General features: G+C 38.5%; 1 protein-coding gene across 6 annotated transcripts in view; it reads right to left on the bottom strand.

Annotated features, from left to right (window-relative positions):
• Positions 1-26417, bottom strand: part of Ssh2 (slingshot protein phosphatase 2) — a 198489-nt gene that overhangs the window by 57658 nt on the left and 114414 nt on the right. For all 6 annotated transcript variants that reach the window (XM_090350519.1, XM_090350522.1, XM_090350523.1 and 3 more), the window contains 2 exons: positions 8123-8226; positions 1184-1248 (listed from right to left, as the gene is read on the bottom strand). In XM_090350519.1, coding sequence (XP_090206645.1) covers positions 1184-1248; positions 8123-8226 — 169 coding nt within the window. The remainder of the gene's footprint in view (positions 1-1183; positions 1249-8122; positions 8227-26417) is intronic.

The raw sequence follows: 26417 nt of genomic DNA, 5'->3' as shown, positions 1-26417 counted from the left end.
CTGGCTAGTACTTTTTATTTATTTATTTATTTTTACAAAGAATCACTCATCTCATTTCCCTATTTTTCTTTCTTTCCTTTTTTTTTTTTTGGTCAGTTGTAGGGCTTGAACTCAGGGCTTGGGCACTGTCTGTGTTCAAGGCTAGTGCTCTACTAATTGAGCAGCAGTATCACTTCCTTTCCTATTTTTCTTGGGAAAAACAGTGCAAGAAATGGTGATGATGGTACTTGACTTTAAGTGTTCAAGAAACTATATAAGATCTGAGAAAATCATTATAAACTAAGAACCTATACATTATTCCTCTCCACCTGAATCAAGTTATGTTTTTCCATATGAGGATAAAACCTCAGTGTTGTTAGAAAACCCTGACTTCTGGAGACTCAAATCTGAATTTTTATAGGAAATCACTCAGCTTTAAAATTCTGACTAACATTGAAAAAACCCTGTGATCCAAACAAAACATATCTCCAGCTTATGAGCTGCTAATTTGACTTCTCTAGTTTAAAGCATTTAATTCATACTGCTACATCTTCTGGTCTCTATTTTCCCTATTTAACAAAAATCCTCATATTTAGACAAAATTTCACACTCTAATGTTTTCATGTCCATTTGATCCCGTCAACTGTGAGAAGCTGTCAGGAAATGTGGAAAAGAGCACAAACAGCCTAAGGTAACTTGTCCTACATCACCTGGTTAGCAAGGACTTGAGCCCTAGTCTCGTGACTCAGGTCAGCATCATTTGTAGTCATTTCACTCACATCTTGCCCCTTCCTACTGTGCGCTTCTGTTTAAGTTAGAACTTCATCTAGAAAGATTTCTTTGAGACAATGCAAAATTTCATCATCTTTCAAGATCCTGTCTAAAGGAAACATTTCTCAACTAGGTCAGATTCCCAATTTTTCTCTCGTTTTTCTCATCTGCGAGTGTTATAATGGACAGTAACTTACAAATTTGTGCTTATCAAGAGTCTTGAATGTTTTTATTTTACATCACTCCTCCACAGTTTATACCCACAATTAAGTCTAAGCTCCTGGATGAAGAGGACATGCCATTCTATTTTCTATTCTTCTTTTCTATTCCACATAGCTTCCAGCAATGTGTTGAAATACAAAATGACAATTTAATGTTGGCTACTTTAGAGAATCTTTGGAGGAAAAGGGTTATGATCATGCAGTTAACTTACCAGCCTGATGTTGTCTTCTGGGCGGAGTAATATGAACATTGCCTGGAGATGCTGTTGGAGATCGCCTGTTGAAATTTATAAAACAAAGGATAAGCATTCTCCATTCAATAGACAGGATTCCTTCTACTCTAGTAATTTATAAAGCAATAAAGTTCTGGCTCACTGAGGATGAGACACAGAAATAAATTAGTATGATTAATTTGATTTTAAACAGAAAGAGAATAAACTATATATTTATGTATTTACTTTCAGTCTGTTCTAGGGAAGTGCTTCTGTGACAATATTAGTTTTTTTTTTTTTTTTTTTTTTTTTGCCAGTCCTGGGCTTGAGCTCAGGGCATGAGCACTGTCCTTGGGCTTTCCTCAAGGCTAGTGTTCTACCCTGAGCCACCGCACCACTTCTGGCTTTTTCTATGTATGTGGTACCGAGGAATCGAACCCAGGTCTTTGTGCATGCTAGGCAGGCACTCTACCACTAGGCCAAACTCCCGGCCCCCAATATTAGTTTTGTACAAAGAAAGATCTGTTGGGCAGAGGCAACACTGGTTGGGTATGCTTTCAGGCAATTGGAGGTAGTAAAGAGAATATTGACAGAATTACTCCTTTAAGTTTGAAAAAGTTAACCTAAAGCCAGCGGCAGTGTGGCGGTGGCTCACACCTATAATCCTAGCTACTCAGGAGGCTGAGATCTGAGGATCTCAGTTAAAAGTCACTCTGGCACTAAAGAAACTAAAGAACCTGAGACTCTTATCTCCAATTAATCACTAGAAAATGGGAAGTGGGGCTGTGGCTCAAGGGGTAGGGCGGTAGCCTTGAGCTGAAGAGCTCAGAGACAAAGTCCAGGCCCAGGGTAGGGTGGTAGACTTGAGCTCAAGAGCTCAAGGAGAGCACCCAGGCTAGAGTTCAAGTCTCATGATTTCGCCCCCCCCCCAAAAAAAAAAGTTAACCCAGGGGCAGGGAGTTTGGCCTAGTGATAGTGCTTGCCTAACATGGATTTGATTCCTCGATAAAACATATTTAGAAAAAGCCTGAAGTGGTGCTGTGGCTCAAGTGGTAGAGCTCTAGCCTTGAGAAAGCCCAAGGATAGTGTTCAGGTCCTGAGTTCAAGCCTAGGACTGGCAAAAAAAAAAAAAAAAAGCTAACCTACTTGTTATTAGTTAATTTTGTAATTTTCAGTTACAGTTAACCTAAGATTGTTAAGAGTCCATCTAGAATAATGTCAGTAGTTTAAAATAATTTCCACTTTAATGGCTGATATTAAAGGGCGAATGTACCAAGTGGGGGATATTCGAAATATCTATTCTTCTGAAAGTATTCAGCACTTTAAAGTGACTAATCATATTTAAATCCCCTCTTGCTCTTTTTTCTTTCACATTTCATTATTTTTAAGAAGTTGTATAAAAGGGTTTCAATTCAGTTTTATGATTGCAATTTATTTTGATCAAGCTACACCTTCATTATTCTCCATCTTTGCCAGCCAAACCCATCCCATTGACTTTCTTCATTGCATTTTCACAAGTATACATTATATATTATGACTGCATCCTCCTACTCTTCCTCTTAATTCCCGCCCTTTTGCCTCTCCCCGTTTCTTTTTGCATATGTGTGCTGGTACTAAGTTTAAACTCAGGGCCTTGAGCTCTTGCTCACTGTTTTTGTTAACGGTTGGTGTTCTATCTTTTGAGGCACATTTTGTTTGGCATTTTGTTGGTAAATTAGACCCTCAGATGTCTGACTTCTGAGTAACTAGGATTTCAGTTGTGAGCCACTGTACCTGGCTACTTATTCTTACACATTTTTTTTGTCATGAGACTTGAACTGGGCTTGGGCGCTATCCCTAAGCTCTTCAGCTCAAGGCTATAAACCTACCACTGGACCTGGGCATTGTCCCTGAGCTCTTCAGCTCAAGGCTACCACCCTACCCTTGAGTTAAACCCCACTTCCCTGTTTTCTAGAGGTTAACTGGAGATAAAGAGTCTCAGATCCTTTGGTGCCTGGGCTGGTTTTGAACCTTGTTCCTCAGATCTCAGCCTCCTAAGTAAGTAGGATTATAGTCATGAGCCACCGCGCCCCTGGCTTCTTATACATTTTATAAAACTAAGTTTTTCTTCGCATTACAGTATTACTAGTTTTCTTATATTTGCCCCCCTGCTTTATGTCAGCTGGGGGGCTTGAACTCTGGGTCTGGGAGCATTTAACTGAAAGCTCTCAACTGGCAAAAAAAACCCCCCCAAAGATTAGCAAACAGATGTGTTTGTCTCAAAGTTCAGTAAAGAATAATTTTTTTCATACTATTTCAATGATAGCTTATTTTTTTTTTTGCCAATCCTGGGGTGTGAACTCAGGGGCTGAGCACTGTCGTTGGGCTTTCTCAAGGCTAGTGCTTTTCCACTTGAGCCCCAGTGCCACTTTTGGCTTTTTCTCTGTATGTGATACGCAGGACTTGAACCCGGGTCTTTGTGCACACTAGGCAAGCAAGCACTCTACTACTAGGCCAAACTCCTGGCCCATTCAATGATAGCTTTTGACCAATTCTATTCTTGCAGAATCTTTAAACTTTCAAAGTTAAGGAGTGTCACAGTTGAGTGCTGGTAGCTCACGTCTGAAATCCTGCTACTCAAAAGGCTGAGATTGGAGGAAATTTGGAGCCAGCTTGGAGAGACAAATTTGAGAGATTCTCTCTAACTACAGAAAATCTAGAAGTAGAGGTATGGCTCAAGTGGTAAAGAATCAGCCTTGAAAAATGCTAAGCAACAGCACAAGTCCCCAAATTCAAGTCCCAATACCAGCACAACAAAGTTAAAAAGAGTCCCTGGGTTTGGCCATTCTATCACATTGCAAATTCAGAGATACAACCAAGGAAGCCTCATATGTAAGAAGCAGCATAGGCTCCTATGTATAAACAGAAGCATGTCTACACAGGAACTTAAACATAAGCATACATAATCATTGGTAATAGCCAAAAGGTAGAGGCAACACAAATGTTTATCAACAAAGCCAGCAGGTAAATAAAATGTGATAAATCCAAAGTACTATCTACTAGACATGGAAGACCATTAAAACGTTTTGCTGAGTGAAAGAAGTCTACTCAAAAATCCACTTATATAAGTCCATTTATACAGAATGTCCAAAATGCTCAAATCAACAGAGACAAAAAGCAGATTAGTGACTGGGCACTGGTATCTTATGCCTGTATTTCTAGCTACGCACACTGAAATTATAGTTTGCAGCCAGCACAGGAAGCAAAGTCTGTGAGACTCTTATCTCCAATTAATCATCACAAAGTTGGAAATAAGAAGTGGGGCTGTGGCTCAGTAGGTAGGGGGGCTCTACCACTGGAGCCACAGCATCACTTCCAGCTTTTCTATATATGTGGTAGCAAGGAATCAAACCTGGGTCTTTGTGCATGCTGGGCAAGCATTCAACCACTAGGCCAAACTCCCAGCCTGTAACTAATAGCCCTTTAAAAGTGTGTATCTAATGCTTCCTCACACTTATTTTTTCTTTTAACAGCTTTATCTCCCAAAGTATAATTCATTAGCTTTTAGTATATTTAGAGTTATATACCTGTCACCACACTTTAACTTTAGAACATTTTTTACCTTCATTAGCAATCATTCCCTATTTCCCATCTTCTATAAACCTTGTCATACTCTACAAACCACTAGTTCTACTTTCTTTTATGTATATGTGCTAGTCACTGGACTTGAATTCAGTGCCCAGACACTGTCAGCTCAGGGTTAGTACCTTACCAGTTGATCCGAAGCTCTATTTCCAACTTTTTTTTTGGGGGGGAGGGATCATGGGGCTTGAACTCTGGGGCCTGGGTACTGTCCCTGAGCTCTTCAGCTCAAGGCTACTGCCCTACTCCTGGGCCTGGGCGTTGTCCCTGAGCTCTTCAACTCAACCTTACTCTTGAGCCAAGCCCCACTTCCTGTTTTCTAGAAATTAATTGGAGATAAGAGTCTCAGGTCCTTTTGTGCCTGGGCTGGCTTTGAACTTTGACCCTCAGATCTCAGCCTCCTGAGTAGCTAGGATTTCAGGCATCAGCCACCGCACCTGGCTTGGGAAACTTCTTAATAATTTCTCGTCCTAGGTTTTTCTCATGTATTTCAATTGCTAGCAGCTCAATTCAGATTTCAGCTTGATTTTAAAGACTATTCTACAACTTTTTCTTTCTTTCCTCAGTATGAGTTTTGAACTCAGGTCTTTGAACTTGCTAAAGGGACACTCTATCACTTGAACCATATCTCCAGCCTAAAGATTTCCCATTACTTTCTTTTAAGACACTGGAAGATATTCATTCACCAATAATACAATTTTTAAATTGCATAATAGTATCTGGATATTTTAAATGCAGCTCAGATTTTAAAAGAAGCTAACCAGCTCCATATATATCATTAGGGGGAATATGTACATAAGAAAGTATCATTGTGTAGAAATAGTAGGTCTATGATGTGTTCTTCATTCTGCCATCATCTTTCAGTTTTTGTGAATTTAGTTGGACAGCTTCACTTTATGTCAAAGTTCAGCTTTTGTGAAGTTTTTTTTTTTTTAAATTACACTGCCATCTATTCTGGTCTAGCGCACAATTCAAGTCCATTCAGTTTGTGTTTAATTTGGTTTCCCTTTTAGTGTAAAGGAAACAAAATGATAAATGTCAAGTACTGATCTCAGTGGTAATTAAATGTGGTAGTCTTCTTCTCTTCCTCCTTCTTATTTTCTTTCTTTTTCCCCCTCCTCCCCTTCCTCTAGTTAGGTAAGGCCATTCCTCTGTGCTGAGCCATGCTTTGCATCCTTTTTCTTTCCTGCATACTTTTTTTGAGGGTAGTAATGGTGATGAGGAAGATGATACTAGGGCTTGAACTCAGAGCCTGGGCACTGTTCTAAGCTTTTGTGCTTAAGGTTACAGCTCTGCTTACAGAATTTTGGTGGTTAATTGGAAGTAAGAGTCTCATGGATTTTTATGAGAGGGCTGTCTTTGATCTGTGGTCCTTAGATCTCGACTTCCTGAGTAGTTAGGATTAGAATGAGAAGTTTGACCCAAGAAAAGACCAACCAGGGCCAGAAACTTTAAAAGCACACTTAACCTGCTTACTATTACATTCTACAGAGCTCACTATCTTCATCAATCAAGGTAGACTTAAACCAATAATTTGTCTTCTTTTATGGTAAGTAATAAATATCCTCACCAATATGAAGAAATATTAAGTTTAGTTGGGCTCACTTGCTTTATGTAGTCAAAAGTTTGGGAGAAATATCCTCTTCCTGTTTTTCCCCTTCCCCATCTCTAGTGGTAGGTACTAGAGAAGGTTTTAGACAGTATAACACAAGCTAACTTGCAAGTTTATTCACATTTACTTAAATGTTTCCACTACTGGAGAGATAATACTGTCTAACAAAATTAATTGTAATTATAATCTGCTACATTTGTAACAGATGTACCAAACAAGAATTAGTGCAGCTTCTAAAGTAGTTAAGATTATATTGTCTAGTGTTAAACTCAACTACTAGTTCACGAGGATCCAGTATTTCTGCCTTTTACCTCTGACCTACACACTCAAGTTTATTTCCTAGTGAACTGCAATTTCTTTTATTTCAGGAGGTCATGAGTCATCAAAGTGGCACATTTATGACAAGCAATCACTTGTTTTGTATAGTATAAGGTCAGAACTATTGCTTTTAGGTTGACTTCTCTTTTTTCCTCAAAATGGCACGAAGAAGGTTTGCTGATACAAGAGAAGAATCAGGCTGATTTTCTTCCTAAACTATGGATATCCTATGCTGAAGGACTTCTCTTCTTAAAACCCATTTTCTATGATTCTTTCTTTTGGAATCTCATCACTTCAGGTGCATTTCCAATATAAGGAAAAACAATGTATATACTATTGTTACTACTGTTACTGGATATTTTAAAACTAGAGTTTTATATTTTGATTTTATTGAAGTATTTGAGGACTCCTTATTTATCTAAGTCCAGAATTAAATATCTAATCTTTTACTGTATACCCAACCAAAGAGCAGACTGTCATATAAGAATAGGTAATTTATGGGGTCAGGAGTTTAGCCTAATGGTAGAGTGCTTGCCTAGCATGCACAAAGACCCAGGTTTAATTCCTCAGTACCACGTACATAGAAAAAAGCCAGAAGTGGTGCTGAGGCTCAAGTAGTAGAGCTCTAGCCTTGAGAAAGTCCAAGGACAGTGCTCAGGCCCTGAGCTCAAGCCCAGGACTAGGAAAAAAAAAAAAAGAATAGGTAATTTGCCAGGTACCAGTGGCTCACACCCATAATCTTAACAGCTTGGGAGGCTGAGATCTGAAGACTAAAGTCTGATGCTAACCTGGATAGAAAAGTCTATGAGTCTTTTACCTCAAATTAATCACTAAAAGCTACAAGTAAAGCTGTGGCTCAAGTGGGAAGAGTGCTAGTCTTGAACACAAAAGGTAATGGAGAGTGCCCAGGTGCAGAATTCAAGCCCTAGGACCAACATATATACATAATAAAGGAAATTATTTTAATTTTACATAAATTATTTAATTTTAAATTTAAAATGTTAATTTATTTTAAAATTTATTACATCAACGCAGGACTTGTATGTAGCCCAAGCTGGCCTTCAACTCATATTCTTGTCTCAGCTTTCTGAGTGTTGGGATTACAGGTATATGCCACCATGCTTGGTCCAAAGAACAGATATTTTCATGTGTGGTATACTAATTCCTTGGTTAAAGAGTATTTCTATATCTCCTCATCATTCCAACAAAAGATGGCTGTAAGATATTTTGTCTAGTAAATGCAAAAATAACCAATGGTCTGTTAGAATGAAAGAAAAGTGACCATAGCATTGGATAACACTTTCTCTCACTGTTTGAAATATGAGTGTTGGTATTTTAAAACAAAAGCCAATATAAAAGAGAAAAGAATGGTTTATGCACAACTTTACCTGCATGCTTGTTGCGTCTGTGGTTGACTCTTGGTGTAGATGAGCCATTTCCCCGTGGCAGAAAAAGTGCAGCACCTTTGACAGTTAAAAAGCTCTCGCTGATGCTATAAGGAGAAAAGTTAAAAGAACATAATTATTTAAGGGACAAAATTAGAGGATGAGGACCTATCTTAGGATCATCCTTTTCTCTCAATTCTCAAGTCCCAACCTCTTAAAGTGAAGTAAAAACAAAATCAAACGTGACTCTAGTTATTATATAGTCCTAGCTACTATGGACAAAATATTTTTAAAATTATAATATTCTGTATATATTACATGGTAGGAGTTAGAATTAAAGGCTTTAATTAAACATTGGAATCAAGCTCCCTTACTCTGAAGCTTTGCTGCCTCCCAACCTGAGTAAATCTTTTCAAGCCTTCATTTCCTTATCTTGAAAACAAAGACAATGAGATGAAGCTGCTGTGAGATGCCAATGAGAATATGGCTTCCTAAAGTGGTATCTGAATCATAGTAATCATCTCTTAATAAGTATTAGTTATTATTAGATCTATAGTTATAATTGTATCCTAATGCATTTTGATTAGAGGAGAAACATTTCAACATTAGTTATAATAGATTGTATAAAAGAGATTAGTGTTTAAAATGTATACCACACTGGAGTATTAGCTGAACATTTTATTTTCATCAAGTAGACTAGTGGTTCCCAAGACCTATGAAGGAATTGGGAGAGAAGGGGATGTAGAGAGGATGTTGATGATTATAAAGGATATAGCTGGATATGTAATGTTGTATAGAACAGTGCAATAACTATGCTTGACAATAATTGCACATTTCAATTTACTAGAAGATTTAGAATGTTCACAGTACAAAGAAATGATAGTTATCTGAGATAACAGATGTGTGTGTGTGTTAGTCACCTTGATTTGGTCTCATTAAATATTGTATACATGTACTGAAATCATGTTTTACATCATAAATATGTACAACTGCCATGCTATTTAATTTTTTTTTTGCTAGTCCTGGGGCTTGAACTCAGGGACTGATCATGGTCCTTGGACACTTTCTGTTCAAGGCTAACGATCTGCTACTTGAGCCATAGCATCATTTCCACCTTTATCTGAGTATGTAGTACTGAGGAATTGAACCCAGATCTTCCTGCATTTTAGGTGAGCACTCCACGTTTAGGCTTTGCTCCCCGCCTCAAATTTTAAATATAGTTAGGAATTTAATTCTTACTACATTAAAATGAATAATGCCTGTATTCCTAGCTGCTCAGGAAACAGAAATCTTAAGATATAGGTTTAGAGCTAGCCTAGGCAGACAAATCCTTGAGGCTCTCATCTCTAATTAACCAGCAAAAAGCTGGAAGTAGAGGCATGCTTAAATGGTGGTGTCAAAGCCGAGTGAGAGTTTGAGTCCTGAATTCAAGTCCCAATATTGGCACAAAAACGTTTATGATGAATTTACATCAATTTATGAACTTAAGTCATCTCTATGATGCTGTCAGTTGTTGACTCAATTTTATCCTTGAATAAAGTGCCACGAGGTAGAAAAAGCTTTTGAGGTAACTTGCCAAAAAGATTAGGTCTTCTAAAAGCAAAACGTAAGGATTCAGATATGCACTTAAAACAAAACAAAACAAAACAAAACTGCATGCTGGCTGGGAGGGGCTGTTTTGGTTTGGTTTTGTTTTCATCTTTAAATAAAGAATTGCTCTCTTGTGGTCTGTTGCACAAGCCTGTCTCTTGTTACATCCATGGTGTGCACATACCACTGTGCGATGGGTCACTGTTCAACATTACGGGAACAGGCTAAAACAAAATGTCTGAGTGACAGGATGAGAGGGGTACACCACAGACAGGAAATGAAATTCACACTTCTGCCAACACAGCAACTATCTGTTTTACTAACTGAAAATATTTTTGAAAAAAATAGGGCTAATATTGTACCTATTCACCAGGCAAAACAACAGCTTTGGGCACATTGGTTTCCAGTAAACAAAGTGGTTATCTGTATCTACAAAAGAAGTATATTTGTTGAGAGATTAAAATAGCCAAGCATTCATTCATTCCTTTTGTGAGACAGAGCTAGTTTCCCTTTGACTAACAGTAGTTTAAAAACTAACTTCCTGGTTTTGGGTGCTCTGTAACACATTCTGACTTTGTTTCTTATACTCTAAATAAAGCATATGTAAGTGAATTCTTTGCTTTAAAACACAGCTAAATGTGTTCTTCAATGTGTATGTAGTAGACTAGAAATATGGCTCAGTGGTAGAGCGCTTGCCTAGCATGCATGAAGCCCTGGGTTCGATTCCCCAGTATCACAGAAAAAGCTGAAAGTGGCACTGTGACTCAAGTGGTAGAGTGCTAGCCTTGAGCAAAAGAAGCTCAGGGACAGGGCTTAGGCCCTGAATTCAAGCCCCAGGACTGGCCAAAAAAAAAAAAAAAAAGTATATGTAGTGTGTAGTGCCTTTACAAGCTAAGGGCTATAGCAGAGGACAAGAGCCCTTGGTTAATTGAAAGCTTCCTGGAATCTTAAAAATCCGGATTATGAACAGGGCGTTTGGCCTAGTGGTAGAATGCTTGCCTAGCATGCACAAAGTCCTGGGTTTGATTCCTCAGTACCCATACACAGAAAAAGCCATAAGTGATGCTGTGGCTCAAATGGTAGAGCTCTAGCTTTGAGAAAGCCCAAGGACAGTGCTCAGGCCTTGAGTTTAAGGCCCAGGACTGGCAAAAAAAAATATTTATTCTGTCAGTGGACTTTTGTCTTCTGTGGCTCTTGAGGAGTTTATTTCAAACCTAGTGGCAGTCTCCTGGTCCAACTGGGTCTAGGATGCATTTTGTTCTCTCAGAAGAATTTACTGAGATTTGTATAGATGATGCAAATATAAATACCTTATATCACTTATACTCTATATAGTATCTGTCCTTATTTTCTTCTTTTGCTCAAGGCTAGTACTCTACCACTTGAGCCATAGTGCCACTTCTGGCCTTTTCTGTTTATGTAGTACTGAGGAAACAAACCCAGGGCTTAATGTATGCTAGGTAAGCACTCTACCACTAAACCATTTCCAGCCTGAATGTTCTTTATTCCATGGTCCCGGATTACAATCCTTAAGTGATTACAAACGTGACATACTGTTGGTCAAAAGGGGGCCAGGAACAGAATTAGAATATGGCTAATTACAAAAATCCTTTGGTATCACTAGAGAAAAATCCAAAGCCATATACATATTATTAAAAATGGTATGATGGGGCCAGGAGTTTGGCCTAGTGGTAGAGTGCTTGCCTAGCATACATGAAGCCCTTGGTTTGATTCCTTGGTACCACATGCATAGAAAAAGCCAGAAATGATGCTGTGGCTCAAGTGGTTGAGCTCTAGCCTTGAAAAAACCCAAGGGCAGTGCTCAGACCCTGAGTTCAAGTCCCAGGACTGGCAAAAAAATGGTATGAGCTGAATGCCAGTGAATCACACCTGTAATTCTAGTTACTCAAGAGAGTTGATCATCATGGATCCAAGCTAGCCTGGAAAGGAAAGTCTGTGAGACTCTTATCTCCAATTAACCATCAAAAAGCCAGCAGTGGAGCTGTGGCTCAAGTACTAGAGTGGTAGCCTTGAGTACAAAAGCTCAGAGACGGAGCCCACGCTCCAAATTTAAGCTCCACGACAAAAAAAAAAAAAAAGAAGTAATGGAGCTACAAATAAAAGTTACCACCTTTAGAGTTCAGGAGGATCAATTCAATTGGAAAATTAAATGCTTTGTGAATGAATAAAATTATACGTAAATTTAATGTCATATTCAGGTGCTAACGGCTTATGCCTATAACCCTCACTTCTCAGGAAGTTGAGATCTGAGGAATGCAGTTCAAAGTTCTGGCAGGAAAGTCCATGCGACTCTTATCTCCAATAAACTACTCAGAAAACGCTGAAGTGGTGTTGTGACTCAAGTGGTAGAGGCTCAGGGTTAGTGTCCAGGCCCTGAGTTCAAGCCTCAGGATCAGAAAAAAAATTAATGTCATTACTTCAGTACAAAGTAAAAATATATATTACCAGAATAGGAAGATGTTTACTTATGTAAATATTAGTTTTTCTGAAACAGCTGCCTAAAGAATCAACTGATACAGGTGTTCTCTAATTACAAATCTGTTCTTCACAAAGGCAGGGGTAAACTTGCTCATCTTATCAGAATTTACTAGTTCTTTAGTCTGACCCAGAAACAGGACATCTCCAATAAATTCTATGCAGGCATTGGGTATGATTTCACGTGCCCAAGTCAAAGAAATACAAAATCCACAACCAATAGAGTTTAGGTGGATCAGTGGGGATTCAGGTTTAGAATGTAGGTCCTAAAAGAACCTAAAAACTTTTAAATTAAGGAAGAAACAAGAAAAGATGCCACTACTTTGGTTTAAAGAAAAAATGATGAGCTCCTTGATAGAGGATCACCTTTCTAACAGTGACAGAGAAGTTCTCTTGAGTCTCAGCAGAACACAACTGAAGAAGGTCTATTTTTGAATTCACTGTAAACTCACATGCTCAACCAGGAAAGTGACCTCTGGTAACTTGTGAAAATGAGCTAATAAAACCTAACTAGATGCCTACTATATGCTAGGCATGGATTGCTTAGTTCATTTAGCCTTTATGGCAAACCTATAACACACCTATGAAATAAGCACTATTTTGATACCCAATTTACATTAAGATACTGAGGGGCTGGGCCAAGACTGCACAGCTAGTAAGCGTCAGCACAAGGACTGAAACTAAGATCCGACTTAAAAGCTCATGTTCTTAATCATTTTTCCATATTGTTCTAATTTTTTAAAAAATTACTTTATTGTTATTATAAAGGTACAAAGTGACTATAATTATGAGTCAGGTAATAAGTACATTTCTTTTTGTACAGTCTTCTCTTACGCTATTGTTCTAATTTTAAGAAATAGATTTTAGTATATGAGACATAATAACTTCCTTACAGAACTTTTCAATAGAAAAAATAAAAGTAGATTGAGAGAAAAGAACTGACATTCATTCAGATTTCTAGTCTTATCTCCCTCCTCTCCTCCTACACTATCAAGGTCAAAACAGAAAGACTACATGGAGGAGAAAGAAGACATCTGGCAAGAGATGAATCCACTTGGGCTCCACTGTTTAGAACTATAATCTCTGCTGATCGTAACAGTAGCAATTCAGCCTCAAAAGTGGAAGAAAGAGCACTGATTGTACTCTTTGGGGAAGACTATGCCAATCTCTTCTGATCAAATCACTTCCTAAAACATTATGTTTGTTAACTAGTAGTAAGTAGTTTTGTCTCAAGCAAAGTATGTAGAGGGAAAGGTCAAAGAAGGGAAGAAAACACTTAGCTATTCCGAGGCTGGAATAATCTTTGGGGAATGTGGTCTGGGTGGGTGATCATCCATGACCAGCAGGAAGGTCAAGGGAACAAAATAAAGCAATAGCACACCTGGACAAAGTGCTGAATGTCAGCTGAGAAGAAAGTCTACTTTACATGCAACAGACACCAGAAGAAATAGATGATTTACTATGAGAAAGCAAGTTTCAGAAAGTAAGCATTTTTATTTCAAGATTACAATAAAGGAAATAGATTTTCATGCTTACAGAATTTCTAATGTCAAACTCTCAGGTTTGTTTGATATTTCTGTCTCAGGGCAAAACTTATAGGTAAATTATTATGTATTATTGACTACACGCAATCTATTATCACACAAAGTGAGTTAACTGGAAGTTATGTTACATTCAACAAATGTGCTGGTGGCTCATATCTGTACTCCTACCTACATAGGAATCTGAGATGTGGAGAAGCACAGTTCAATGGCAGCCCAGGCAGAAAATACTAACTTCATCTCCAATTAACCAGAAAAGGCTGGGCTGTAGGCATGGTTCAAGTGGTAGAGCACCAGGATGAGGAAGCCAGTTAATGAGGCCCAGAGTATAAGCTTAAGTAGAAAAATTAAATGTATATAAAACGAACTTCATATTTTTACCTTAAAGAACATTCATCTAGCTTAGAGTGGTGGTACATGCCTGTAATCCCATCACTTGGGGTGAGGGGGAGAAGCTGAAGCAAGAATATCCTAAATTCAATTTCATAGGCAGCCTAGTCTCCACAGTCACACCTCTTAACAAACAAACAAACAATACTCATCTAGAAGAAACTTTCAAATATATTCCATATATCCAGGGTTGCCTGTTTAGTTGATTAACTTTTCAATTCAATTACCGGTGGCTTTATCAATCCCACTAAGTGGAAATGAAATCATGGATTTGCCTAGGATGACTATACCACAACAAAAGGAAATTTTATAATTATGAGATTCAAATATCAGATTAGAGGCGAAGGAATTAGACAGCTACCAATTTAGGACTTTATCAAAAAGTAGGGCTAAGTTAAAAAAAAAAGGAAAACGTTTTGTGACTTGATATATGAAATCTGACTACAAAACAGTCAAAAGCACATATCTAGTTATAATGAGAAATAGTGATTGTGTTACTAAAGAAATTTAAAGTAGTGGCCTGGAGGTTGGCTTAGGGTAGAGTGCTTGTCTGGTACCATTCCTTGGTACCACATACACAGAAAGAAAAGATGCCGGAAGTGTTGCTGTGGCTCAAGAGGTAGAGCTCTAGCCTTGAGACAACCCAAGGACAGTGCTCAGGCCCTAAGTTCAAGCACTAGGACTGGCAAAAAAAATAATTAAAGTAGGAGAAAAAATCTAAACCAAACCTATACAGTTCTCTAATTTTCCACTCGCACCCTACATTGCTCACCACCAATAGAGACTATCAGAATGGCAAGCCATACCTGGAACCATGTGCCCTGAGTCATACAGTCATACAGTGGAATTGTTTCTTTCTTAGTCAGCATATAAGCAGAGGCTGGGGTATGTTACCAGCACAGCAGAACAGTTTAGGATTCTAGTTTTTACTTAGTAACTACAACCATTTTAGTACTCGTTAATTTGCTTAAAACCGTTGTTCAGTGCACAGGACACCTCCACTTAGATGTAGCTATTTGTTTTCTTCTTTTCCTTCTTTTCAATAGTAAGGAGAAAAAGTTTTAAGCATATGAAACAAATTTCAATCAAAGTTAACCTTTCTGTTCTTTTTCCTATAGGCTATAAGTGGGGGAAGGGGCAGAAACAAACAAACAAAACAAAACAACCAAGCAAACAAAAAAAGAAAAGAAAGAAAACCCTTCGGAAAATGCCTGCTGTTGTTTATTTTGAATATATATTTACTGATAAAAACCTTATGTCATTTTTCCTTAACTAATTATCTTAGAAATGTTTGATAAAAACTTTTACTTGTGCCAGGTGTGGTGGCTCTTGGCTGCAATCCTAACTACTCAGGAGGCTGAGATATAAGGATCTTGGTTCAGTCTTCACCGGCACTAAAGAGTGGGAGACTCTTATCTCCAATTAATCACTAGAAAATAGGAAGTGGGGCTGTGGCCCAGGGGTAGGGCAGTAGCCTTGCGATGAAGAGCTCAGGGACAGCGCCCAGGCCCAGAGTTCAAGTCTCGTAAGTGACAAAAAACAAAAAACAAAAAACAACCCAACAAACTTTTACTTGTTGATCAGATGAGTCAATCTTCCAATTTTTATATAAAACACATCTGGTTTAATGTTCACTATTTGTGGCTATTTAGCAATTATAATAATCTGTTTTCTAACATTACACTATGCTTTCTTTTGCAAAATCTACCAAAAATAGACTTAGTGCCCTTCAACTTTGGCATTGCAAAGGGTTTTACAGGAAGTCTTAATGTGGTTTATGTCTGGCCTACTGAAAATTTTCCTTTGGACTTTGAAATGAAAGAGACATGGTAGGATGTAATTATATTCACTGTGGGGAAAATGAACAGGTTTGTACCAGTCTGCTCTTGCTCCATGGCCTTCCTTATCCTGGCTTTGCTCTCAGCCTCCCATTCATTAAGTGACCTCTGATGTTCTCCGACAAAGACAGTTAGTTAAAATGCATTTCAGAGCTTATAACAGATTATCTTATGCACCAAATAAGATCCAGAGAACTAAATTTCTGGTCCCAAATCTCATAAATTATTAGCAGTAGAGTCAAGACCAGGCCTGTATACCATCTAACACCAGAATAGTGTGTGTGTGTGGGGGGGGAGGGCTTGAATTCTGAGCTCATGTTTGGCTTTTTCCCTATATGGCTGGCACTCTACCACTTGCACTCCTCCAGTTTTGCTTTTTGCTGGTTAACTGGAAAAGAGCCTCTAAAATTTCTCTGCCAAGGCTATAGCTGGTAATTGTGAGATCTCAGCATCATAAAAGGCTAGGATTTCAGGCATGAGCTACTGGTACCCAGCTCCCAGAATAGCACTTTATTCATCTTATTTTAGATTTAATGAACATAGGACATGTTGCTAGCCCAATAATATGAAGCAAATAGCAGTTAAAAACACATTTGAGGGCAGGGAGTATGGCCTAGTGGTTGAGTGCTTGCCGAGCATGCATGAAACACTGGGTTCAATTCCTTGGTACCATACACACAGAACAAGCCCAAAGTGGTGCTGTGGCTTACGTGATAAAGCGCTAGCTTTGAGAAAGCCCAAGGCCAGTGGTCAGGCCCTGAGTTCAAACCCCAGGACTGGCAAAAACAGACAAACAAACAAATATAACAATATACTCGATCACGCGGAAGTGGTGGAGCTTATCTATAGTCCCAGCACTAAGGAGTCAGAGGAAGGAAGATGAAGGGTAACTTGGCCAGAGTAATACCTTGCTTCAAAAAAAAAAAAATCTGTTCAACCTGTAAAAGAACAAAGGCAGGATTTTACCACAAAGCTTGCTGAAAATTTTAATCTGTTTTTCAGAGCATCCTGAAGACAAAATTAAAGTCTGAGTGGAAAAAGACATAATTCCCATGAGGCAAGAACTTTTATTCTCTTTTTGTTTGGGGTTGTTCTGCATTTGAACTTAGCCTCCCAATTATGAGGCCATGAGTTCAAACCTCAGTACCACAAAATAATAATAATAATAATAATAATAATAATATAGACTAAATATTTAAAAAATTCAAATAAGATGTCAGGAGGATCACAAAAATCTTCAAAGAAGGCACAAATACTAAACATGGATACCTGCCCCATTCTTGGTTCCTCTTCCATTTTCTCAGAGACCAAGAGCATTACCTTCTAGTTGCTATGTGGCTACACACCCATATGTCCTCCTTTTAGGAATTAAAACTGTTTAGATTTTGGTTCGGAATTTGAAAGTATCATCAAGAAAGGGTCTAAAAAAGAAAAACAGACAGGATCTGGATGGTTGAGAATGTGGCTTAGCGGTAGAATGCTTGCCTAGCATGTATGAAGCCCTGGGTTCAATTCCTTGGTACCACATAAACAGAAAAGGCCTGAAATGGTGCTGTGGCTGAAGTGGTACAGTGCTACCCTTGAGGAAAAGAAGCTCTAGGACAGTGCCCAGGCCCTGAGTTCAAGCCCCAAGACTGGCAAAAAAGAAAGAAAGAGAGAGGGAGAGAAGAAGAAAGGGAGGGGGGGAGAGGGAGAGAGGGAGAAGGAGAGGGAGAGCGAGAGCGTGCGTGCACGAGAGAGAGAGAGAGAGAGAGAGAGAGAGAGAGAGAGAGAGAGAGAGAGAGAGAGAGAGAGAGAGAGAGAGAGAGAGCGAGAGAGAGCGCGCGCGCACTCATGCGTGGTAGCAGGAGAGCCTAATTCAGCTCACTTGTAAGACATCCAGACATATCCTCCCAAACAAAAATACACAAAAAGTAGATGTCCATGAAAGGAACTGATCTCAGTACACAAGATACCTCGCCTTCTGGTGACTAATAGTGGTATGAAGATTATTTTTGAGAAAGTCTTCTATTTCACATCAAAGAAGCCCATGTTCCTTTATAGGCTGAATCAATGAAGTTTCTCATCTTTAAATTCTAGATTCAAATATTTTCCTTTTGAAAGAAAAAGTTATAGGCTGTCTAAATCCAGAAGTAAATGATTTTGAACAGTTCTTTCCCAGTAATTAAGTATACTGGTTACCAAGAGATTTGAGCAACATTAGTTGAGTTTAAATTTAAAGTAACAGGTGGGAATAAACAAAAGGAAAGTAAGAACAATTGCACAAGTGGGGCTGTGGCTCCAGGGGGTAGGGCGGTAGCCTTGAGCTGAAGAGCTTAGGGACAATGCCCAGGCCCAGAGTTCAAGTCCCACAACTGACCAAAAAAAAAAAAAAAAAGAATAAATAAAAAAAAATAGGGGCTGGGAGTTTGGCCTAGTGGTAGAGTATTTTTCTAGCATGCATGAAGACCTGGGTTCAACTCCTCAGTACCACATACATAGAAAAAAGCTATGGCTCAAGTGGTAAGGCATTAGCCTTGAGAAAGCCCAAGGACAGCCCTCAGGCCCTGAGTTCAAGGCCCAGGACTGGCAAAAATAAAAAACAAAACAAAACAAAAAACCTGTTGATCTTTGGGGAGGGGATCTGATACATCACAACTGTATTACAACTAAGCCATTAATCTTGTACCTTTACCAACATTAACTGGTTCTCTTTCTGCAAAAGATCAAGAAAAAGGTCTTTTGAAAAGTGTTAATTCCTTCTGGATGTTTACAAATTTCATTCACTCTCAACTATTTCATTATTCACAATGTTTATAGATATTATATACATTACATATATGTACACATATATACATACATACATACATACACACACTTTTTTTTTTCTTTGCCAATCTTTGGGTTTGAACTCAGGGCCTGAGCACTGTCCTTGAACTTTCTCAAGCCTAGCACTCTACCACTTGAGTGGTACTACTTCTGGCCTTTTCTGTATATGTGGTACAAGGAATTGAACCCAGGGCTTCATGCATGCTAGGCAAGCACTCTACCATTAGGCCACACTCCTGACCCACAATGCTTATATTCTTTAGATTAATGGTAACTGGTTTTGTCTCATCTTCTATTTAGCCTTAAATGTTGCTTGTTTGTTTGTGTGTTTGGTCTGGCTATTGTCACACTTTCAATATTGGCTTGTGCGCTGCTCAAGTCCCAGATATGATAACTATACACACAATGTACAGGAAGTTTTGGGGAAAGGGTCCAGTTAAAGATATTCTCACAAGCTGTAGATTCCCCATTCCCCCCACAAAAAAACAAACTTCCTACTATAATGAACCCTCTTGTGACCCATTATGTGTTTACTGCTTCCTCAACCAGAGAGAAACTGCTAGCCCATTTGAGTCCTCAAATTTTTTTCTAAGCTACCAACTGCTTGAGTTTTCTCTTTCCTAACCAGTCTAGTCTCAAGACTTATCTTCTAGTTTCCCTATAATTAATTCTTCTTGCTCCTGCTTTCCTTCAAAATACTAGACCTTAAAACCACATGATTTGATGAATTTATTATCTGTTGTGTAAGCCAATACTTTGGGAGCAGAACGTTTACCTTGTTTAATATTATCTCTTTAATATCTAATATAGTTCTGAATACCTAAATGAAAATCTAATAAATATATTGGAACAATGAAAGCCTAACACTTAAGTAGATACTGAAACCATGAGTCTACATGCCATAGCACTTACTTATGGTTTCAGTGACAAGAAGATTAGAGAAGAGAGCTGAGTTAACTCAGCTGGACACTTAACACCTTTGGACAGCTTCTCCCTCATTCTCTTCCATGTAATTCCAAACCCTCCCCCATCCACAAATCCTATCACAACACCTACATCTTTCCATTCTCCAGTTAACATGGCCTTCTGTAACACTATGAAAATGGGAGCTAGCTAATCTACTTTCTCCCAATTACTCCCACCTGCCTTTCTCCAATGGGAGAGGATGATATGGTCATCAGTCAAAGGTAATTCCTTCGTTTGTGTTCTTGACCCACATTACCTAACCTCCCAGTTTTATCTCCCTAGTAACTGCTTTTCTCCAGGCTAGAAATATGCTGAAATCCAACCTCACATAAACCACCCCCCCCAAAAAAAACTGTATTCCATATTCTGGGCTCTCTTCATTACTAAAATTCTTTAAAACTAAGTCTATACTTGCTATTTCCATTTTCTTTTCCTGTCATTTTTTTTCCTACCCACTGCCATCCTTTTGGTTTGAGACAGTTTGCTATGTATCCCAGGCTGTGTCCAACTTGTGCTCTTCCTGTCTCAGACTCCAAGTACTGAGATTACAAATGTGTACTATCAAACTTCACCTCATTTACATCTTTCTTCTATTTCATCACTCCTCTGAAACTCCTCAATCAATTTCCAAGTGATGGGATCTAAAGTCAAAGACTTAAGTATTTTTTAAACTCTCACTTGGGTTTTCCATTAAGGCTGGTGCTCTACCACCTGAGCCACAGCTCCACTTCCAGCTTTTTGCTAATTGATTAGAGATGATAAGTCTCCTGGACTTTTCTGCCTTGGCTTGGCTTTGAACTGTGATCCTCAGATCTCAGCCTCTCGAGTAGCTAGGATTACAGGCGTGAGCCACTAGCAAAGACCATAGGATTTAACTTTCTGCTCTTCCATTTAACATCTGATGTGCACTAGCAAATCATTTCCACATTTCTGAGACCCTCTCCACTTAGCTTCTAAGACACTGAATTCACCTTTCTGAACATTTTAGTTCATTATCCTTTGCAGCAATCCCATTTTACCTCATCCTACCTTGCTCTACTTTACCCTATCTTTCCCTACCCTACCAACTACTCTTAAACCAGACAGATTCATCTTTAGTGCTTTGAAAATACATTCACTGACAATTAATTGTATTTAAAGACCAGAATTTCCAGCTTAAAAAACCCCCAGAAACGCTAAATGCACATTCCCATCTAACAACTAGCCAGTTGATGCCTTATTGGATGTCGTGTAGTGAAAAGGACAATGGAATAAAATAGTGAAAAGCTGATAGGGAATGAGGCTATGCATTTGTGTTATAAAGTATGGTCATGGACAGTCTCTCTAAATAATAATAATAATAATAATAATAATAATAATAATAATAATAATAATCAGAAAAGGCCAGACATGGTACTCTGTCGCAAGTGGTAGAGTGCTACCTTTGAGCAAAAGAAGCTCAGAGACAGTGCCCTGAGTTTAAGCCCCAGGACTGGCAAAAAGAAAGAAGAAAAAAAAACCCACCACTTTATTCAATATCATGGTTTTAGAGGTGAAGTATGTTTTTCTTTTTTTCATATATTTAATTTTTCATATATGTAATTAATGGAAGGGTTACATTATATTCACCAGATAGAAGGTGCATTACTTCACAAACATTGATACCCTTTCTCATGTCTTGGACCCCATTCCCCCCCCCCCCAAAGTTTTTTTTTCTTTAAGAAGTAAAAACTAAGAAAAAAATGCCACTCAACATTGTTGGCACATCATCTTAGCAGCAGAAAAAAAAATCTCAAAGCTCAGTAATCCTACCTCACTTAGGAGACTGAGATCTGATGGCCAATGTTTAAAGCCAGGCTGGACTGGCCAGGCAAAGTTCGTGAGACTTATTTCCAAATAACCAGCAAAAAAGTCTGATGTGAAAGAGTGGCTCAAGTGGAAGAGAACCAGCCTTGAGTGAAAAAAACTGTGATTAGATTCTGAGTTCAAGCCTAAGTACACCATGCAAATAAAATCAGATCTTCCTGATTTTCTATATTTCTTTCCATAATCATTATAGATTTGCCCTACCATTTTAAATAAAAATGTCCCTCCTACTGTTCCTTGTAACACCAATGTACTGGGCTTTTTTGATGATCAATCCAGTGTTTGTTAGTTTATTCTCTTGAAATTCAATAAATGCACATTTTAAGGTAAATTTATAAAGCAATTGTCCAGAAAGATTATTCCTTATTTTCCAGAAAATGATTGTAAGAGATTAGCGAACTAGAGATAGCCATCACTAGGTAGTATTTTGTAATAATCTAAAGAGAATGAAAAGTAATGAAAATTCCAAATAAGAAAAACATACAAATCACAATGATGTAAGAGCAAAATTAACTTCTGTATGTTTAAAAGAAGTTGGAGAGAAAAAAAAGGCTAAAATTCAGCATACATGCGTCCTGGTGTGAAAATAGATATTGCATGTAGTACAATTGCACACCTGTTTAGACTGCTTTAAGATCCTGCTTCAGCTATGTCCAGTAATCTACCTGAGGCTTGTGCCTGTAATCCTAGCTCCTCAGGAGGCTGAGATCTAAGGATCATCAATCTGAGTTTACCAGGGCAGGAAAGTTCCAGAGACTCTTACCTCCAACTTTGCGCCAAAACACAGAAGTGGAGTTGTGGTTCAAGTGCTAGCCTTGAGCAAAACAGTTTACCCAGGCTCAGAGTTCAAGCTCCAGGAATCCTGCCTGCATGCACACAACCAAAACACAGGGCACCATGCTTTTAAAAGGAGAAGGCAGTAAGATACTCAGTATCTAATCATTCTAAGAAAACAAAGAGACATGGCCCATTTAATTTTTGCATTTTCTCGAACAAGAAAGAAAAAAAATGAGACATGGGTATGGGCTTATTCACTATTAAGTAAAGGACCAAGAATGAGACATATAGACAACTCTGGTGAGATAGACAACTAGTTATGAGTGAAACACTGCTACAAAAAAAAATTAGGTATTGGGCCGGGAGTTTAGCCTACTGGTAGAGTGCTTGCTTAGCATGCATGAAGACCCAGGTTCGATTCCTCGGTACCATGTACGTAGAAAAAAGCCAGAAATGGTGCTGTGGCTCATGTGGTAGAGCTCTAGCCTTGAGAAAGTCCAAGGACAGTGCTCAGGCCCTGAGTTTAAGGCCCAGGACTGGGGGAAAAAATTTAGGTATTGGGCGCCAGGAGTTTGGCCTAGTGGTAAAGTGCTTGCCTAGCATGCACAAAGCCCTGATTTGATTCCTCAGTACTACATACATAGAAAAAGCCGGAAGTGGTCCTATGGCTCAAGTGGTAGAGCTCTAGCCTTGAGAAAGTCCAAGGACAGTGCTCAGGGCCTGAGTTCAAGGCCAAGGACTGGCAAAAAAATAGGGCCTGGAGTTTGGCCTAATGGTAGAGTGCATGCCTAGCATGTACAAAGACCTGGGTTCGATTCCTTGGTACCACATACTTAGAAAAAGCCAGAAGTAGTGCTGAGACTCAAGTGGTAGAGTTCTAGCCTTGAGAAAAATCCAAGGACAGTCCTGTGGCCCTGAGCTTAAGCCCAGGACTGGCAAAAAAAAAAAAAAGGTATTGGAAGAGTTGAGATTTGCAACACAATAAATGTGTAACAATTACAAACATGTTTTATAATATATATTAATTATACAAAATATTGAGTTTTTGTTATGTCAATATGATTTAATGTAGTTTTAAATTCGATACATACTGTCTTACAGTAGAATATGAAAGTAGAATCTTGGCCATACTGCAGAAACTAGAATATACAGGTCCCATAAATCAGAAAGTGAAATAAAAACAAAGATTCACAGACAGGGTACTGATAAACTGCAATGTTACTTTATTAATTCACACCAAAATCCCAAAGATAATGCCAAAATAAGGGGAAAAATAGGGACGTAACTGTATGATAAAATGTGTCAACTTCTGCAAAAAAAGGTAGGCAAAAAGCTATATGAGGAATGGAAAGATAATATGGCTAGATGGGAATGGCTCTTAGTAAGAATGGTGGCCAGGGGGGTGATTTTTCCCCTTTTTTGAAAAAAATTTTCTTTGGGGGAGAATGATATAAATAAGGTGTGATACTGATCAAGATTCACTGTATTTATATACTACATTGTTGAATGGCAATTCCTTTGTACAATTACTTAGAGACAAAATAGAAAAATTTTTCTTAATGTTTTCAGTTCTGTGTGAGTGCGTGTGTGTGTGTGTGTATACACGTGCACCTGCATGTGTGTGTCACACTGGCACATGCCAGTGCTAAGGCTTGAATTAGGGGTCCTGAACCCTTACTTAGCTTTTTGCTAAGAGTTGGCACTCTGCTTCTTGAACCAGGCCTCACTTTGGGCTTTGTGCTGGTTAACTGGAGGCAGAATCTAAAATTATATCTGTCTAGGCTGGTTCTGAACCTTGATCTCAGCTCTGGGTTTCAGCTTTTTGGAAAGGAAAAATATTTAAAAATAAAGGCAATACAGGAAAACACACCACCGTGGGAAAGAGTCAAGTACACAGATGTTTTGCGTAAGCCACATTCCCAGAGACATCTGCCTTTGTGTAAGACTTCAAAAAATGGAGCTATTGTCAACAAGTTCTTCTCTGCTGTGAGGGGTGGAGCCTAAGAGAAAGTGAGCTGTGAAGAAACCAACAATTAAAAGCCATGGGGCCGAGAAAGAGAAACAGTTTTTTTCTAAGATTAAGTTCCTCCTGTAGAGCTACCTTCTGCCCCAAATGCTTTGTCATCTGCGAGTCCAGTATTCAGAATTCTAGTAGCTCATTAGTCTTCACTGAAGTGGCTGAGGTTGTTCATTAGCAGAACCATTTAGGGATGTCTCATCGCTATAGGGTACAACTTACTGCATAGAAAATCTGGGTAGATTCAAGCTTCTTTCATCCTTCCTAGTCCCAACTCCAAATAAAAAGTTTACTAGGAGCAGTGGCTCGTACCTGCAATCCTAGCTACTCAGGAGACTGAGATCTGAAGATCGTGGTTCAAAGCCAGCCCAGGTACTAAAGTCTGTGAGATTTTTATCACTATTAGAAAACCGGAAGTGGTGCTGTTGCTCAAGGGGTAGGGTAGTAGCCTTGAGCTGAAGAGCTCAGGGACAGCACCCAGGCCCAGAGTTTAAGCCCTACAAACCACACACACACACACACACACACACACACACACACACACACAAGCTTACTGTGAACAGCAAAAGTCATGTAAAATCAAAGATAATACAATTGTCTGTCTGCTTTACTGTCTTAATTTGGTTGATGTTAAATTTAATTTCCATTTAGTTAGGTGAATATTGCATGTAAGATAATACAGTGAAAATGTCAATTTTTTATATAGTGTGATGCCACATTAATAAATGTGACCTAAAAATGTTAACAGGGATGCTAGGGACTAAAGAACACTTTCAAAGATGATAAAGTATGAACGTCAATGTGTGTTCCCTGACAAGTCAGAAAGCCCATGTTTTTAACACAAACCACAGAGAGTCTGCCTTACTTGTTTTTATTTGCAGCCTCAATCACGTCAGATGCTAAAGGGGAACTTCTTCCACTCCCCGAAGAACTCTTTTTTTTTTTTAATTTTTTTTCCTTTTTTGTTTTTTATTGTAATTAGTAAAAGGGTTACATGATATTTGCCAGATAGAAGGTGCATTAATTCACATACATTGATACCCTTTCACATGTCTTGGTACCCATTTCCCTCCCCCCCACCCCCCTCCCTCCCCGAAGAACTCTTAACTGACAGGCAAAGTTCAACGAGTAGTCATCAAGTAGTCCCATCTTGAACTTCCTTTTTCTGAGAAGTCGGGCATGGTCTATGGGTTACTGCCCTACATCTGCCTTCTGGACAAGTTGACTACAAAATATTTTAGAAACCTCTGGCTCAGTAACTGTAGCCTCAGGAAGTTCTACTTAACTCTTCCTCCTAGACAACATAGCAGGTCAGCTACAGGCTTATGTAAATTAGTTAAAATAAAGCTACAAAAACTAGTAACCTTAACTTTTCAGTTAATTCTACTTAGCCCATAAGCCACATTTATACTATTGGTGAAACTATTTGCCAGAGCAGACATTACAACAGAAACCAAACTATAATCAAATATAAGATTTCAATTTAAAAGTAATACATACAAAACAGAGGAAGGAGTTGGGAGAGTGACTCAAGAGCTAGAGAGAGTGCTTGTTTAGTAAACACAAGGTTTGGTAGAATTAAAATCTCCCAAGGAGAAAGTACCTAATCTTTCTGTATTTTGATAGATTCTGACAGTAGTTTTGAAATGTGAATGCCAGGACCTATTCCACGAACCCCAATCTAGTAATAATTCTTTAAGTGCTTTGACTCTGAAAGTCAGGTTTGAAAACATCATAGATCCTATTCAAAAGTGCTTATCAAAACTTACTATATAGAAAGGTGCCAATCTATGTCTGGAAATATAGCAAGAAGAAATTTTAAGGAACTAACATTGAAAATAGAAAAAAACAAAACGTCAGGCAGTAATAAATACTTTGAAGAAAACATCAGGCAAGAGGCTAAAAACTAACAAGGTACATTATTGTTATAAGTAGAGTAAATGGTCAAGGCTCTCTGATGAGGTGATGATATTAAAGCAAAGGATTAATGAATAGTACCTCAAGAATATTTACTGTGGGGCTGGGAGTGT

This window comes from Megascapheus bottae, chromosome 17 (assembly GCF_031878675.1).
Source record: "Megascapheus bottae isolate mThoBot1 chromosome 17, mThoBot2.hap1, whole genome shotgun sequence".
NCBI classification, from domain to species: Eukaryota; Metazoa; Chordata; class Mammalia; order Rodentia; family Geomyidae; genus Megascapheus; species Megascapheus bottae.
The sequence above is the reverse complement of the archived record's forward strand: the minus strand, read 5'-3'. Positions and strand labels throughout refer to the sequence as shown.